Source organism: Mirounga angustirostris, unplaced genomic scaffold (assembly GCF_029215605.1).
Source record: "Mirounga angustirostris isolate CCGP_5_RB_7025 unplaced genomic scaffold, mMirAng1.0.hap1 SCAF_8, whole genome shotgun sequence".
NCBI lineage: Eukaryota > Metazoa > Chordata > Mammalia > Carnivora > Phocidae > Mirounga > Mirounga angustirostris.
In genome coordinates, this window is record NW_026991716.1 from 101,528,937 (window position 1) to 101,545,343 (window position 16,407).

General features: G+C 37.6%; 1 protein-coding gene across 1 annotated transcript in view; it reads left to right on the forward strand.

Annotated features, from left to right (window-relative positions):
• LOC123837088 (nephrocan-like) overlaps nucleotides 1-16,407 on the forward strand; it is a 19,721-nt gene continuing 3,314 nt past the window's right edge. The window contains exons 1-2 of the mRNA XM_045866059.2: nucleotides 1-189; nucleotides 8,901-9,802. Coding sequence (XP_045722015.1) covers nucleotides 1-189; nucleotides 8,901-9,802 — 1,091 coding nt within the window. The remainder of the gene's footprint in view (nucleotides 190-8,900; nucleotides 9,803-16,407) is intronic.

Below are 16,407 nucleotides of genomic sequence, written 5' to 3' on the forward strand. Positions count from 1 at the left end.
ATGCATCTGCTTTACGCTTTCCTCGTTTTGCTTTCTCTTAGCTATGGTTTCCATCCTACCTGTCCCGGCCGATGTAGCTGTGAGTCCGTGTACTCGGTGCAGTGCTACAGGGTAACGGAGCTGCCATCCACTCTTCCTTCCACCACCAAGAAGCTCTACATTAGCCACAGCAAAATTCCACACCTTCAGGTAACCGTTCTACGGTCTAGTTGCCACAATCTTATTTTTTGAGGCAGGGTGAGGGGCGACCGTGGAGCTGTAAATGATCAACACTCAAAAGTGGTACTTATCAAGTTCGGGTTGTTGCACTAACTATCTGCTTGCCCTTTACTGCTGAGATGGGTGTATGCCTCTGGATATTTCTTTTTAGAGACACAGTCAAGAACCATCAGAATCTATCATTAATGATGTTTTATTTCAGTTTTTATTTTTTTAAAATGTAATTATGTTGTTGCAAAGTAGAAGTAAAGAAGTGGCTCTTTCTTAACAAAGAGAGTTTGAGAGCAAATGGCTATTTGCTGTCCCCACGATTAAGGATGAGTGCTTTCGGGGGATAAAAAGGAGTTTTGTCTGTGCCGTAGAAAGCAGGTGATCCTTAGAGCATTGTAAGACTATCAAGATGAAGCCCAGCATATGAGAATTATTTATAATGGACCCTACATACCTGCCAGGCATCAGGGGCTTTGTGGAAACATCTACGGAGGAAATACGTGTTTTTGTTTTGGCGTGTTATTGCGGTACTTGTTCTATGAACTTTTAATTTTGACTTTTTTATTTATGCCTACCTATTCAGAGTGCTGCAAAGAGTGCTATAGATTTGTCTGAATTTTATAATACAAAGGAATTTTGTTTTTGGCCTTTGATATTTTGGAAGTTATGGAGAGACAAGGGTTCTTATCCTAATTTTCCCCCTATCCAGAGATATAATCATCTTAAGCAAACAGTTAAAAAATCTCTGGGCCTTACTTTTTACCTTTGTGAAGTAAGAAGGTTGGGTTAGATTGGTGAACCCGGGCTCCTTTTACCTGTAAAATTCAATGGCTCTCTGATTTTGTCTTTACCAGTCACTGCTCTTCCCTCCTAGATCCAAACCCCAAGATAAGGAAATACATCTCTGATGCAGGTGCAGAGAGTCAGCAGGTGGATGTACTTTCCCTCCAAATAGAGACACCTTCCCCTTTCATTTGGTTAAGAAATTTGAATGTAGGTGCGCCTAAACACGGAGAGTTTAAAGTATGTGGCGTGGTATTGATTTCAAGGCTCAATATGCAAAATTGCCTAGTGGACATGTTTATTGTCCTCTTGTAATCCACTAGTGCCTAATGCCAGAGAGCAAGTCTGACCCCGTCAGGTCTTAGTATTCAAGCAGGACAGCTGGTTAAAGGGCAACGTGCTTAAATATTTGTTCTGAGGGCCTGAGATGCCAAGAGCTGAAGTATCAGCTAAGCCTGGTAATGATTCATCACTGTTGCTTGCAGCCAGTAAGATGAAATTATACCTCTCATCAAATTCAGTGATCGAATGAGCACGTTTGTCATTGGTTTACGTTCTCTGAATGGTAATACTGCCACTTCTCTGACTTTAATCCAGTTAATTGTCTCTTGGAAGGGTAGTTTCAGCAGAGAGGTTGATGAAAGACAGGATTGTTTTGTGAAGGAAATAAAAAGCTCTAAGTAATAATACATCTCTTTTAAAAACCCTTAGGTTTTAAATGACCGTATTTTAGCTGTCTTTGGTGAATATGATGTATGTTCTGCAGAATCAGGTGCCTGTATACCTTAGAATATCTTCAGATTAATAGCAATAGAAATTATATACATATGTATACACACATATATGTACACATATATACGAACACATACCGCATACGAACCATGTGTACGCCCATGGATACATACATATATCTCACAATTAAAAATGTTTCTATTACTTATTTGTATAATTTGTGTTTGTGACTGTGAATGCTGTGTTTGAGACTAGGGATAAAAGATGAAAAATACACAGTTCCTGCCCTCAAGACATGAGGGCCTTTATTATCCATTCATCTGTAAAACTGCCTACTTGTTTGAGGTGCATGCCACTGGGCTGTAACACTCCTTGTTTCTTCTTCCTTTGTCTCATACTGTGCCTCAGCCCCTTCCTCTCCTGGCTTCTGGTCTTGCTCTCCATCCCGAGTCCTGCATCTTCTTGGTGCCGTCAGCGTGCAATGTCCTAGCTCATAAGAATTCCCTGAGCTCCTGAGAAAGTATCCATCTATGCTTCCACTTCACCACAGCCATCTACTTGGTGATATCATAACCATTATACCTGAAACCCCTCCACTCAGAAATCTCGAATTCTCCCGCTCTCTGGTCATTATCTTCTTTGCTTTCAGCTGCCATACTCTACTTCTTTTGCCACCTCATGGAGACTTCTAACCCTACATCTACCCGGATAGCCGGGTGCCACTGGAGAGGATCACACAACATCTCTACACATATGTGTGTATAAATGTGTGGTTTGGAACAACCACAAATTTGTAGAAACATTGCAAATTTAAGGTCTCTGACCTCATCTGGGTCTTCAGTGTCACCCATCTGTCCTTTCAATTCTTCTTGGCCAGGCTTTCCTACATTCCATCAACATCTTCCAAAACTTCAGTACAGTTTGGGTTGTCTTCTCAATCCCTACTATCCTCATTCTCACCCATGGTTAGCCTCCCATTTTATTGACTAATCCTGACAAAACCGAGGCCATTAGTCTTGATCTCCCTCAACTCCTGCTCACTGTGGACTAACTTGTCTCCATTCAATTCTGCAAACTCTTTCCTCCAGACAGAGAGGATGAGACCTCCCTTGTTCTGCTCAAGGCAGCGTCCCACCCATGCCCTGGAGTCCATCTTCCTCACCTCTACCTGGAGCTTGCTCCATCATTCTCCCCACACCCATATTTTCAGTTGCTCTTTCCTTACTAGTGCCCTGTTCTAGCCTATAAATAGGCTTCTTTCATTACAATAAAAATAAAATTATTTGGGGGCACCTGGGTGGCTCAGCTGGTTGCGTGTCTGATTCTTGATTTCATTTCAGGTCATGATCTCAGGATCGTGGGATAGAGCCTTGCATCGGGCTCTGCACTCAGCAGGGAGTCTGCTTGAGATTTTCTCTCTCCCTCTCCCTCTCCCCACCACTTGCATTCTCTTTCTCTCTCTCTAAAAATAAGTAAATAAATCTTCAAAATAAAATAAAATAATTTTAACTCTGTGTCTCTTCCTGCTACTGCCTCTCTTTATTGGCAAAACTCTGTAAAAGGATAATCTATACTTACTGTCTCTACTTCACCTCCTATTTATTCTCTAATTCACCACTGTTTGGTTTCTACCTTCTCCATACAGTTAAAAAACTGTTCTCTTTAGTACATTGGCTCACTCCTATTTCTTGAAATTCTCACTCTTTTGCCTTCCATGGCACCACACTTTTATGTCCTCATGATTCCTCTCTGATAGTTCTTTTCTGCCATTTTGGTAGGTTTCTTTTCTTCCATTGCCCCTTATTTTTGGGGGCTTCTCCAGGGAGTTGCAGTCCTCAGCCTTTCCATTTCTTACTATGTACAGTCTCCTTAAGTGACTTCACTTTATGTAAGGAATGATGGCTCCCATAACTGAGTTTCTAATTCATGCCTTTCCCCCATGTTTCAGACTTATCCAGCTGCCTACTGGACCTCTTCATATATGTATATCATCTCAAAATAACATGCCCCAAACTGAAGTCAATCTTTTTCCCTAAACCTGTGGTCTCTTGTCACTGGCTTCTTTCACTTAAAATAATGCCCTCAAGGTTCATCCATCTTATAGCATATTTCAGAATTTACTTCCTTTTAAAGACTAAATAATATTCCATTGTATGTATATGCCACATTTTGTTTATCCATTCATTAGTTGATGGACACTTGAGTTGTTTCTTTTTTGGGGCTATTATGCTCCAAAGAACATTCATGTACCAGTTTTTGTGTGGACATATATTTTCATCTGCCTTGGGTATATACCTAAGAGTGGAATCTCTGGGTAATATGGTAATTATGTTTCACATTTGAGGAACTGCCAGGCTGTTTTCCAAAGTGCTCCATTGTTTTGTATCCCTCGAGTAATGTGTGATGGCTCCAGTTTCTCCACATTCCTGCTAACATTTCTTATCCTTTTTTGGATTATAACCATCCTAGTGAGTGTCTGTTAGTATCTCACTATGGTTTGACTTTCATATCACTAGTGGTTAATGATGTTGAGCCTCTTTTTGTGTGCTAATTGACCATTTGCATATCCTTTTGGGGGAAAATGTCTATATGACCATCCCTTGCCCATTTTTTTAAATTGGGTTCTTTGTCTTTTCCCTATTGGGTTGTAAGAGTCCTTTTCATATTCTAAATACAAATCTCCTATCAGATCTATTATTTGAGAAAATTTTCTCCCATTCTATGGTTGTTGTTGCTGTTGTTCATTCTCTTAATGGTGTCCTTTGAAGCACAGATGTTTTTAATTTCCAGTAAGTCCCATTTACTATTCTACATGTGTGTCACTTTTGCTTTTGGTGTCGTATCCAAGATAGCTTTTACCAAACCCAAGGTCATGAAAATTTATGTCCATATTTTCTTCTAAGAGTTTTACAGTCTGGGCTCTTACATTTAGAGGACAAATAGGAGTGTCTCAATGACAGCAGTCAATTAAAAGGATTGTGCTTTCCATCTTTTGTGGAAGGAGAGAACCTACTTCAAATTCCTCCTGGGTAAGAAATACATGAACAGAGTTGATCACCAAGCGGGGCGATTATGGATTATTTTTATATTCTCTCCATACTTGTCAGGACTTTAAAAGTGTTTACAGAGAACAAGCATTGATGATCAGGAAGAAAAGTTCCAACATTGTTTTACAGACTCCTTACTGGCTTGATGCATACAGGTCTGAGGCTGTAACTATGAGGGTATTTCAGTTATCCTGTGGACATTGAACCTATAAGGATCCCAAGAAAGGTCTGTGGCCCTCTAATGCTTGCAGCAGAGGCTACCCAGAAGAAACCAGAAACAAAGCCTTTCATGAGGAAGCAGCAGGCCTTGCTTCTCTGCTCTACCTCATTTTACTTGCCTTGCTTCTTTTTCACTTTTCGTATTTTAGTGTAACTTTTATCTACGTATATATTAGGTTCACTAAACTGTAAAAATGTATGGCAGGAATTGTACTTAGGGAAACTTCCTACACCTAATCATTAACACCAAGCCCTACTTGCCTTGCTTTTTAAGCAACATTGAAAAAACTCACAGCAGCCTCAAGGTTAGCTCGAGGGCAAAAGCATCTCTTTTTTTACATCTTTTGAGTACAGTTCAGCTTAGTCCAGGGAAATGGAAAAAACTGGTCTAGCAGAATTATTTTCCTTTGTCAGCTCTGTAAATTCAACTGAAAATTTGAAAATCAGTATCTTCCCCACTGTTTGTGGTGCCAGAATTTTATATTCTCCTGCTAAATGTAAGTCATGGTAGTGAGGTTAAAATAAAAATATGTGTGCTGGGGTAAGATAAATCTGGGTTGGGGGCTCAACTTTTCCACTTGCTAGCAAGACATACTTGGACCAGATATTTTACCTTCTCAGGCCTTAGTTTCCCTTTCCAAAAAGGGAATAATCGTGCTTACACACAAGATTTTATAAAGATAACCATAGTGAATACTTAGAAAATGACGGCCATTTTTCTTAAGATTTTAGTTTTACGTCATCTCTACAGCCTACGTGGGGCTCCAACTCACAACCCCAAGATCAAGAGTCCCATGCTTTTCCCACTGAGCCAGCCTGGAGCCCCAAGAAGATGGTAACCATTTTAATTAATAATAACCAAAAGTAATCTGCATTGACTGACAAAAAGAAAAAAAGAAGTGTCTCTATACTTAATAAAAGAAAACAACTGTCCATTGGATTCAGTTAAGAACATGAATTATGTTGACTGTTTAGGCCAGTCTGTACGTTTGACGAATAGAAATGAAGACAAATTGAAGCTCTGATACTACACCTTATTTGTCTCGTCCCCAAATAAATTGCCCATTCAGGTCCATGTCACCCCTGAGACTTGTTGCATACTCAGCAATCTTTTAGGGTTTGTGGTCACTCAGATAAAAGTGGAACTATTAATAGCACCAAGTTCTTATGGAAGATCAGCAATCTAAGAAGTGAAGATCTATGTCTAGAGTCCTTTCTGACTTTATATGCAAGAAAGCCTAGAAAGGGCACATAGAAATGAAAAGTCTACTAAAGAAGAGTCTTGGGCAGGTCTTTTTAATTTTGGGTGGGGGGGCTGAAATTCCTCATCCCTTAAATGGGAGATTTGAACTAGATAATCTCTAAAATTTCTGCTTTTCTAAATCTCTATAATTTGTGTCTAGATTTTGTCTTTTTTGAAAAACATTAATTGTAGACCAGATGCAATAGAAAATGGTAAGTTGAGGAGAAAGAGTTTAGAGTTTAGAGTTCAGTCTGTTTAGAGTCCAACAGACCTTGTTGAAATTCTCAAGTCTCTCAAGTTTGATAATAGCAAACTTGAAGGGTTATTAGAAGAATTAGTGATAATGTATTGTTAATAAACAAAATTCAACTGAGTACATTTGAAGATCTAATAAATAAGCGATTCATGAATCAGGCAGCATCTCATCTAGCAGGCAGAGAGATGTTCCCAGAAGCTGTACCCAATGGGAGGACTTATAGGCAGGAGGGTGGAGCAAGGAAGTTATAGACAAATCAGTAAGTAAGGATGGTTTCAGGTCCCGTCAAGTTCCTTGTGGGAAGAAGAGATGGGCAGGGTTTTTAATCATGATTATATGTCACTAATGCTGATCAGGAAATTTCAGGTTGACTGTTAAAAGGTCACATTCTTAGGAGCGGTTATAACTGTAATTAAGTCTTGGTTTGCTGTCACAGGTGGGGGCAAATGACTCCATTTGGGGCTTGTGTTTTTTTCTTTTTTAACAATATAAAAAAAGCACTTGGCACTTGTAGATATTCAAGTGCAAGAAAAAATTACTATTATAATTGGGACTAGGACTAATTAATACATCTGATTAATAATTAAGAAAATATCACATATTAGCAGCAATATACAAACCAAGGTAACTGCCAAAACTATTACAATTAAAAACATCTGTTTATGGAAATTTTAACATAAGATTCTTCTAACGAGTATCATATTAGGAGAAGCTTTAAAATATGCCACAATTCACATCACATGTCCTCCTAGAATATAAGTACCTATAATAAATATGTGATGCAAAATTAACCCACCTTGAGGGTGTTAACCACGCATTGGTATTACAAAAGGGCTCAACTGCATAATTAAATCAAACATTTAAAAACTGTAGATAGTAAGACATTAAATTGTGCGTTGAAAAACATTTTTTTAAAGATTTTATTTATTTATTTGAGAGAGAGAGAGCACAAGCAGGGGGAGCATCAGGCAGAGGGAGAGGGAGAAGCAGGCTCCCCGTAGAGCAGGGAGCCCAATGCGGGCTCAATCCTAGGACCCCAGGATCATGACCTGAGCTGATGGCAGATGCTTAACCAACTGAGTCATCCAGGTGCCCCATGCTTTGAAAATTTTAACTCAGTTGAATTCTAAAGCAGGTTGAAAATTCTGTGAATCTTTATCAAGCTGAAGAAAACCTGGAACAATTCCTCTTTCTGCCTAGAGATGATCTTACTCTGAGAACAAAATACCAAGGATTACATCAACCTGAGAAGACATAGATGGCAAGGTAGGAGGTTGACAGATAGGTGGAAAGATAGGAGTACTTGAACTTGCAAACCACGGAGAAAGTATATCAGATTTGATCATTTCTAAAATCTAGGAGAGGAGTAGCACGAATGGAATCTTTGCTTTACAGACATGGAAACACATGTATCCTGTTTGTTTCTTCATGAATCTTTTTCATCAGTGAATGCAAATTGAGGGGTAGGGAATAGGGAGGCTAGGCTAGTTTTTCCAACTATAATATAGTTGAAAAATGTTTCTCTGATAGGCCCATCCTAGTGATAGCAGTGTCTATGACATTTAAAATTTTTACTTTTAATGCTTAAAATTTTTTAAATGTAATTTGTAACTTAAAATGTAAACAATGCAAAAGGAAGATAATGAAAATCTCTTATAACTTTACATTGTAGAGTTAACAACTGCTAATAGTTTGGTGAAAGATTTCCAGATTGTTCCCATTCTGGACTATTATAAGATGATGCCAACAAAGAACATCCTATTGTATAAATCATTGTGCAACTTGTAAGTACTTCTGGCTAGAAATAAACTTGCTGGGTCAGAGAATATGCACCAAAAGTTAGCTAATATTATGTCCACCAATAGTGTGTGAAAGAGCTCAATGTATTTTTGATATCTTACACTGTTAGCAATCATAAATAAAAAATAGTCAGGACCTGGGGCGCCAGGCTGGCTCAGTCAGTGGAGATGCAACTCTTGAACTCAGTGTTGTGAGTTTGAGCCCTATGTTGGGTGTGGAGATTACTTAAAAATAAAATCTTTAAAAAAAATAGTCATGGGGGCTCCTGGGTGGCTCAGTCAATTAAGCGTCTGCCTTCGGCTTAGGTAGGTCATGATCTCAGGGTCCTGAAATTGAGCCCCGTGTCAGGCTTCCTGCTCAGTGGAGAATCTGCTTCTCCCTCTCCTTCTCCCACTGCCTCTCCCCCCCACTCATGTTTGCTCTGTCTCTTATTGTCTCTCTCAAAAAAAAAAAAAAAGTCAAGACCTGATTTTCCAAGAGATAATTTTAAATAGATCCTGAAGAGAAATCTGAAGTATCATTAGTATTGAATGATAATGTGTATTTTTTCCACAATAATCTTAATTTACTGCTTTTCTCTCTTTGTGACCCATCCCTGCCTTTTTTATAGATGTCTAGCTTCACCCAAATGTTGGCTTTAGAAGATTTTATTCTGCTGGCCAGTGGAACAGAGTCAGTAGAAAATGACACTTTCAAAACTCTGAGTACCTTGAAGACCTTGGAACTCTGCAAAAATAAGTTAAGACAAGTCCCCAGGATTCTCCCAGCCGGTCTTGAAGTGTTAAAACTAAATGACAATTCAATATATGTCCTACACGGATCCGATTTTGAAGGACTAAAGAAATTAAAAATCCTTGAGCTTAAAAACAATCTGATCTCTTCTCTGTCTCCCAGCACGCTCTCCTCTCTTGTCAGTTTGCAGAGTTTGATGTTAGATGACAACAATATTGAATCTGTAGCTGGACCACTGGCCCTTCCCCACCTGAAACGCCTGAGCATGGAGAATAACAGACTCCATCTTGTACCAGCTAGTTTCTTCACTTCTCTACAGTCTTTGCAATTTCTCAGCTTCAGTGGTAACTTTCTGACTAAAATTCCTATTAATCTGCCCAAATCTCTGCTCTCTTTAAAAATGGAGAGAAACCAGCTCAAAGTGGTAAGTTTTCGAGATCTGAAACACTTGGACCATCTCTCCCATCTTTATTTGTCAGAAAACTCACTCTCCTCCATTGATGGGGCGCAGATACTTGCCAATTTAACTACTCTTGAGTTGTCCCAAAACCAGGTTCAAATGTTGCCCCTCAGACTCCCAGCAAGGCTACAAAAACTCGACATTAGCAATAACCTGATTCAGAGAGTAACGGCGCAAGACTTCCACGACCTCCGAGACTTGAAACACTTGTTCCTGGACAACAACACTGTTAGCTTGTTCGAAGCTGGAGCCCTGCAGATGTGCTCCCAGCTCTCCAACCTGGCCTTGGAGCAGAACCTGCTGTTGTCTATACCGCTAAGGTGAGGGGGAGTTATTATTTATGGTGACCACTTTAAACGTTTTCTGAGGATCGGGGCAATGAAGCCCATTAGACAAGCAAGAAAAAATAGAGCAAACGTAAATGATCTGATCAAGGCTGTCCTAGGACTCAAGTGTAGAGATTGTAGACAGGGTTTTGGAATCTCCAGTCCTCTAACTAAATCCTGCACTAACTTAATTTATCTTGCCTGTCAGATAAGACACCAACAGGTGAGATCTATGCTTGAAAATAGGCAATGCCGCTTTGGTGAAGTATGCTAACACACATAATGTGGGGATCTTTCTTGTAAAAGTGTGTTTTGGTTTTTAAGCATGTAGCCTGGGACCCAGCAACCGGCAGACTGGGTACATGCTTAGCCACTAGCCAAACAAGGATACGGAAGAGAAATGAAGGGGAAATGTAGTAAGATGTTTATATTTTTAAAAGCATTGAAATAGTAGTTATGACAAAAATCACAAGTGTATAATCTGATCTTGTATTTATTTTGAATTATGTATTTGGAGGCCTCGTATGCTTCTCAGCACTGCAATCTTTAAAGGACTTTAACACAGCTCTGCTTATTTCTCTGTGTGTCTGCCTGTGGGTATGTGAGTCCATTTGGGTTGGTCTCACCTTGTGTTTTTGGTTGTCTCTCTCATAAACACATGCATATGCACACACACGCACAGGTACACAGACACACACCCTCACACTCTGACATTTAATTTCTCTTTCCAAATATCCCTCTCTCTGTGCCCAACCCACTGTCCTGTTCCCTCACCCAGTCATCATTGATAACTAATGTACATGTTGACATTAACTGATCCTTTTTTAGGTAAACCTTATTCCATGTCCTACATGTATGAAGTAGATAAATTAAAAAACGGTAGAAGAATAAAGCCCTATTATTCTCTTAGAAAACGTTAATTATACATGCCTATCAGTGGATTCATTTTCCTTTTGGTGCTTTATGGGGAAAAGATGGCACTTTGCTCTGTTGACTATCATTATCAAATTGCTCATAATTAGCATATCAACTTCTGGCTTCTGTAGAATCCTATGACACTCAATTTACTTATTTTCATTTTGTTATCAATGAGAAAGGGAAAAATTATCTTTGATATGTACAAATGTTCATTTTTTCTAGTTGAAAAAAAGATATTTTATTATACAGTATGGTAAGTGTACCCAATGCAAAACACCAGAAGTGATTTTTATAATGGAAATCAGTATTTTAAAAGATGTATTGAGGGTTATTTGAAATTAATCAATTTTTTAATGCATAAGCATGTGCATACAATTAATGTACTTTACCAGGCACTTGGGATATCAGTGCAATAAAAAAACAAAACTTCTTGTTCTATACAGCTTAAATTCCAGCAGGGAAATGGTAATAATAAACAGAATGTGTAAGTATTTAACATCGAGATGGTGTTAGGTGTTATAGTTAGCAACAACAAAAAAGGGCAGGATTACCAGGTTCAGGAGAGTTGGGGTGGCTGGTTGCAATTTTAAATAGGGTAAACATGGTAACTCTCATGAAAATGTAAGCTTTGAGCAGAAACTGGAAGGAGGTGAGAGATTTAGCTGTGAAGCTGTTTGGCGGTGCGGGGAGTATTCTAGACAGAACAGCCAATACAAAGGCCTTAAGGCAAAAAACATGCCTTCAGTGTTTCAAGACTCTAATACTTGTCATTTCAGTAATTTCTCTACTATGTTTCAAGTCTTATTTTCTATCACTGTATACCCATACTCCAAGAAAAATAATCGTGTATAGAATAAAAACTCATAAAACAGGTTGGGTAGTGACTGTTATTATCAAGGATTCTCAATGGGCTGCGAGAACCTTGGCAAAATTGGGAACGCAGTGGACTTCTCTATTCCGGTGGCTTTTAGAAAGCATTCGGTTGAGTAATCCTGCTAAGTTTAATGAGTGAAAAGTAGCTTAATTATTTACTCCTGCCAGGGCATTTGTGTGCTTTAATAAGTGACTACAGAAAGCACAATGCTTTTGCCAAATGGAGTGTATAATAGAATTGCAAGCCTGAGCTAGCCATAATTCTCAAATCTGACTCCACATTACAATTATCTGGAGAAATTTGAAAAAAGCATACTTATGCCCAGACCTCTCTTCAAAGCAGTTAAAACAGACACTCCAAGATTTGTGCCCAGGCATCAGTATTTGTAAAAAGCTCCCCAGATGAATTTAATGTGCAGCCAAGGTGGAGAAGTAATGGGCAAGAACAACGAGCAAGGGACATGAGATGAGAGTGGGCTTTTCCTGTGAGGCTTAAATTAAGCAGCACAACTGTCTGTTCTGTCAAAGAACTTGGCCAGCTATGAGAGCAATGTGTTCCCTGTAGAAAGTGATTTTTAAATTCCTCATCAAATCCCCCTCCCACTTTCCAGCTTTTCTCTGAATTGGAAACTGGGAATGGTCCAGAAAAGTTTTTCTGTGATTTTCCTCCCATAAAGCATTAAAACACAATACTGTTTTTTATTTTTAATTGTTAAGACTTTTATTTATGAGCTCAAAACAGTACACTTTTATTTGCATGGGTCTTATTCATACACAAAATTGTACTTTAAAATTCAGTTTCCTATTAATAAACTATAAACATGGCAACCTATCCCTTGCCACTTGCTAACCTAACCTAACTTGTTGCTAGTTGCTGTGTATCCTACCACAAATCACAAATCCCTTCTTTTGCCTACCATTCTCCGTTCTACATTTCACCAAGGAAATAATAGTAGATGGTTTTAGGTACACATATATTCAAATATCTACTACATTTGCCTCAATGTACTAATGGAGATAGAAAATAATACCTAGTATCAAGTACTGACTTAATTAAGTACTGACTTCACCCAGCAGTGAATTTATATTCATGTGTTATTCCTCATTACTTCTTACAACAATCCTATGAATGTAGGCACATTTTTTAACTATTATTTTATGGATTAGAACATTAATGTATCAAGGAGATATCAAGAAACTTCTTAAAATCAGATCATCAGTAAGTGGGGGAGTCAGAATTAAGCACAGTAGTCTAACTGCAGAGCCAGGGAATTTTAGCCACCACATGATCACCTGCCTCTGAGATGTACTCTGCTATAAACACTAGACTACTTAAAAACTTAGAACACCCAAGACCGGGCTCTCACTTTTGCTGTTTCATTCTTATTTCACCAATCTGCAGTTCAGTGAACAACTATAAGTTACATCATCTTTTCTTTATCCACAATTTGGATAATTCAAATCCAGAATAGCTTTCTACAACCTAACGCCGGCGTAGCACTTCATCTTACTTATACTCAGGTGCCATCTACTGGTAACATGGGTTGTACCCCTTTTTACTCTAAAAAGCCACAGACCCAAAGAACAAGTAGCGTTTTTAGAAGCAGGTTTGTCTTAAAATCAGGGATACCTTTCTCTATAAATCAGACTTATAAAGACAAATTATATCAAAGCCGTAAATGACTGCCCTAAGTTCACAAAACCAGGATATTGGTGATTTCCTTACAATGTCATTTTGGTTATAACGCCCATCGAAACACGAAAGAAAAAAAAAGGAAGAAATTTGTACCTACAAATTTTGGCTCTGCAGCCTAGAACTGATCATCATATTTGCTTTAAAGGAAACTTGGCTTTCTCATTTTCATTAGCTAACATTTATTATGTGATTTCTGTGTACTGGGCACTTCCAACTATAGGGAGGAAAATCAGAGCTTTAAGCTAAATAACTTTAAGCTTTAAGCTAAATAACTTACCTGAAGCCACGAACTGGAAAATAGAATGGCCAAAGTAAGAACTCAAGTCTTAATTAGTAGACTTAACTCTCTGATTTACCTTATCATATCTTTCCTCACTTGTTCTCCCTTGTACTTGCAAGGGTAATAGAATCTTGCTTCCTGCCATACCATCTGTAAATAGTCCATCTTTCCTTGCAAAACAAAACAACAAAAAACAAAACAACAAAAAAACAAATGCTATACATAAGATTTTTCTGTATAACTTTTAGGGATGTACCTTATATCAATTGGTTTGTGCACAAAATTACATTGTCTTGGGGACAATTTAACTATCAAATTTTTAAAATGTATGAAGTGATTTGCCCTGGTAAATTAATCTACATTTTAAGGTAAATTTTATTGCAACTAAGGAGAAGTCACTTTAAATAAATAAGACTATAAAATACTCAAAAGCACAAATACTTCTATATGTATATGCACTGTATAGCTTAGGATACAAATATGAAGTATATAATCATCAGATGACTGGGACCACAACAATAAATTTCACTGACTACTAAAAAGCATGAATGTACATTCAGTGCATTCACACTCTATGAAAATAGCATCCGAATGGTTCTTTCAAGGGCCTTTTTTTCCCCTATAAAACTTTCCCCCTTCTTATACTTCACAAACAGAATAGCACTTAATATGGAGCTGTTGAGTAGCAGAAAAATTTTCAGATTCACAATTGTGATTCTTTTTTACTTTTTATCAATAGGCATTAGCATGACATTTTCCAAATTGGTATCCACAGTTAAAAAAAGTTTTTTTCCTGATTATAAAGCAATACCCATTCAAGGTTGAAAACTTAGTGTGCTGAAAAATGATAATTCATCCATAATTGCTCACCTAGAGCCCATGTCTAGACATAATTTTTTTTATGTACTTGTGATCATTCAATTTTGGTTTTTTTGTTTTCTATTTAACATTATAGAGGATTTTTCTTTCTTTTTTCCACTTTTTCCAAGTATTACAATGGACCCTAGGGATCTTAATCTATTTGGTGTGTTACAATCATTTAAAGTTGCTAGTCTCTTTTGATTCCCAAATTGTTCCAGATTCGTCTAGTGAGAGCCTCTCCAAGCTGGTCCCTGTGTTCACGAGTCATGATTCCATTAGTTCTCTTTTTCAAAAATTGCGGTAAAATACACATAAAATTTACTTAACCATTTTTAACTGTACAATGCAATATTGTTAAGTACCTTCATAGCGTTGTGCAATTGCTCTCTGGGACTTTTCATTTTGCAAAACTGAAACTCCATACTCATTAAACAACTTCCCATTTCCTCCTCCCCCAGCCCCTGACAACCACTATTATACTTTCTGTTTCTATGAATTTGATTATTCTAGATATGTCATATAAATGGAATTATAGTAGTTGTCTTTTTCGTGACAGGCTTTTTTCACTTAGCATAATGTCCTCAAGGTTTATCCATGTTGTAGCATGTACCAGAATTTCCTTCCTTTTTAAGGCTAAGTATTCCATTGTATGTACCTATTGTATCTTGCTTATCCATTCATCCGTCAGTGGACACTCGGATTGCTTCCACGTTTTAGCTATTGTGAATTCAATATGGGTGTACAACATGTAAATAATGTGTAATATTATTTAATATGTAAATACCTCTTTGAGACCAATCATGCTTTCAATTCTTCTGTGTATACACCCAGAAATGGAATTGCTGGATCATGCGGTAATTCTATTTTTAATTTTTTGAGGAAGCACCTCATACCATTTTCCATAGCGCCTGTATCATTTTACATTCCCACCGACAGCACACGAGGCTCCTAATTTCTCCATATCCTCATCAACACTTACTATTTTCTGGATTTTTCATAACAGCCATCCTGATGGATGTCCCATTAATCTTTGAACATGCTATTGCATTCTGATTCAGATGTTCTGGCTCACCTTGCCCCAGACATGGAATCAGTCATTTCTCTAAGAAGCCTTGCTTCTTTAAGTGGAAACTGGAATTCTGAAATTAAGATCTGGGTGCTCAGTGAGCTTAGGCTATTGGAGAAGCATTGCTATTAGGGTGTAATATTACTTCTAGATTCTTCCAGTATGCACAACTAGAAAAATATTTTTTTAAGTGATGAATTCACATTATCTCCAGTTCATATTTAACATTAGAGGGTTTTTCTTATTTTATATTTGTATCTTTTCTTTTACAATGAAATCTTGGTTCTTAATATATGAATATATTTACTTGTTTTGTCTTAGAGTATTCATTAAAAAGATTTCAAATTTCATTTCTAACAGCAGTATGAATAATAAACGTGGTGAGAGAAATTTCCTTGCAGATCCTTTTGTCCTTAGTCTCTAAGGCTTAGACACATCCATTAAGGATATTCAGTCAGAGTACTTTTTCTTTCCTTTATTTGGTTATATACCAACATTACCATTTGATTAATTAATTAGATATGTTTGTTTCTGTTTGTGCTCGATTTGGGGGCTTGATTCTGTTTTATCTTAATTGTTTTGTGAACATGCAAACCATTAACATGATTCAAAAGTTAAAACCATATGCACACACTTCCTATAAGTAACCATTTTTATTCACTTCTGGGTTATCATTCTTTTTTTTACCCAATATAGGCAAATATATGCACATGTATTCTCATTTCCCTCTTACACAAAAACTGACATACTATACATATTATTCCACTTCTTGCTTTTTTCCCTTTAACAATACCTTCTGGAAATCATTTTATGATAATTCTTAGGGACAAACCCCTTTCTTCTTTAAGACTGCATAGTAGTTTTTTACTGTTGTACTAGGTCGTTTCCAATCTTTTGCTATTATA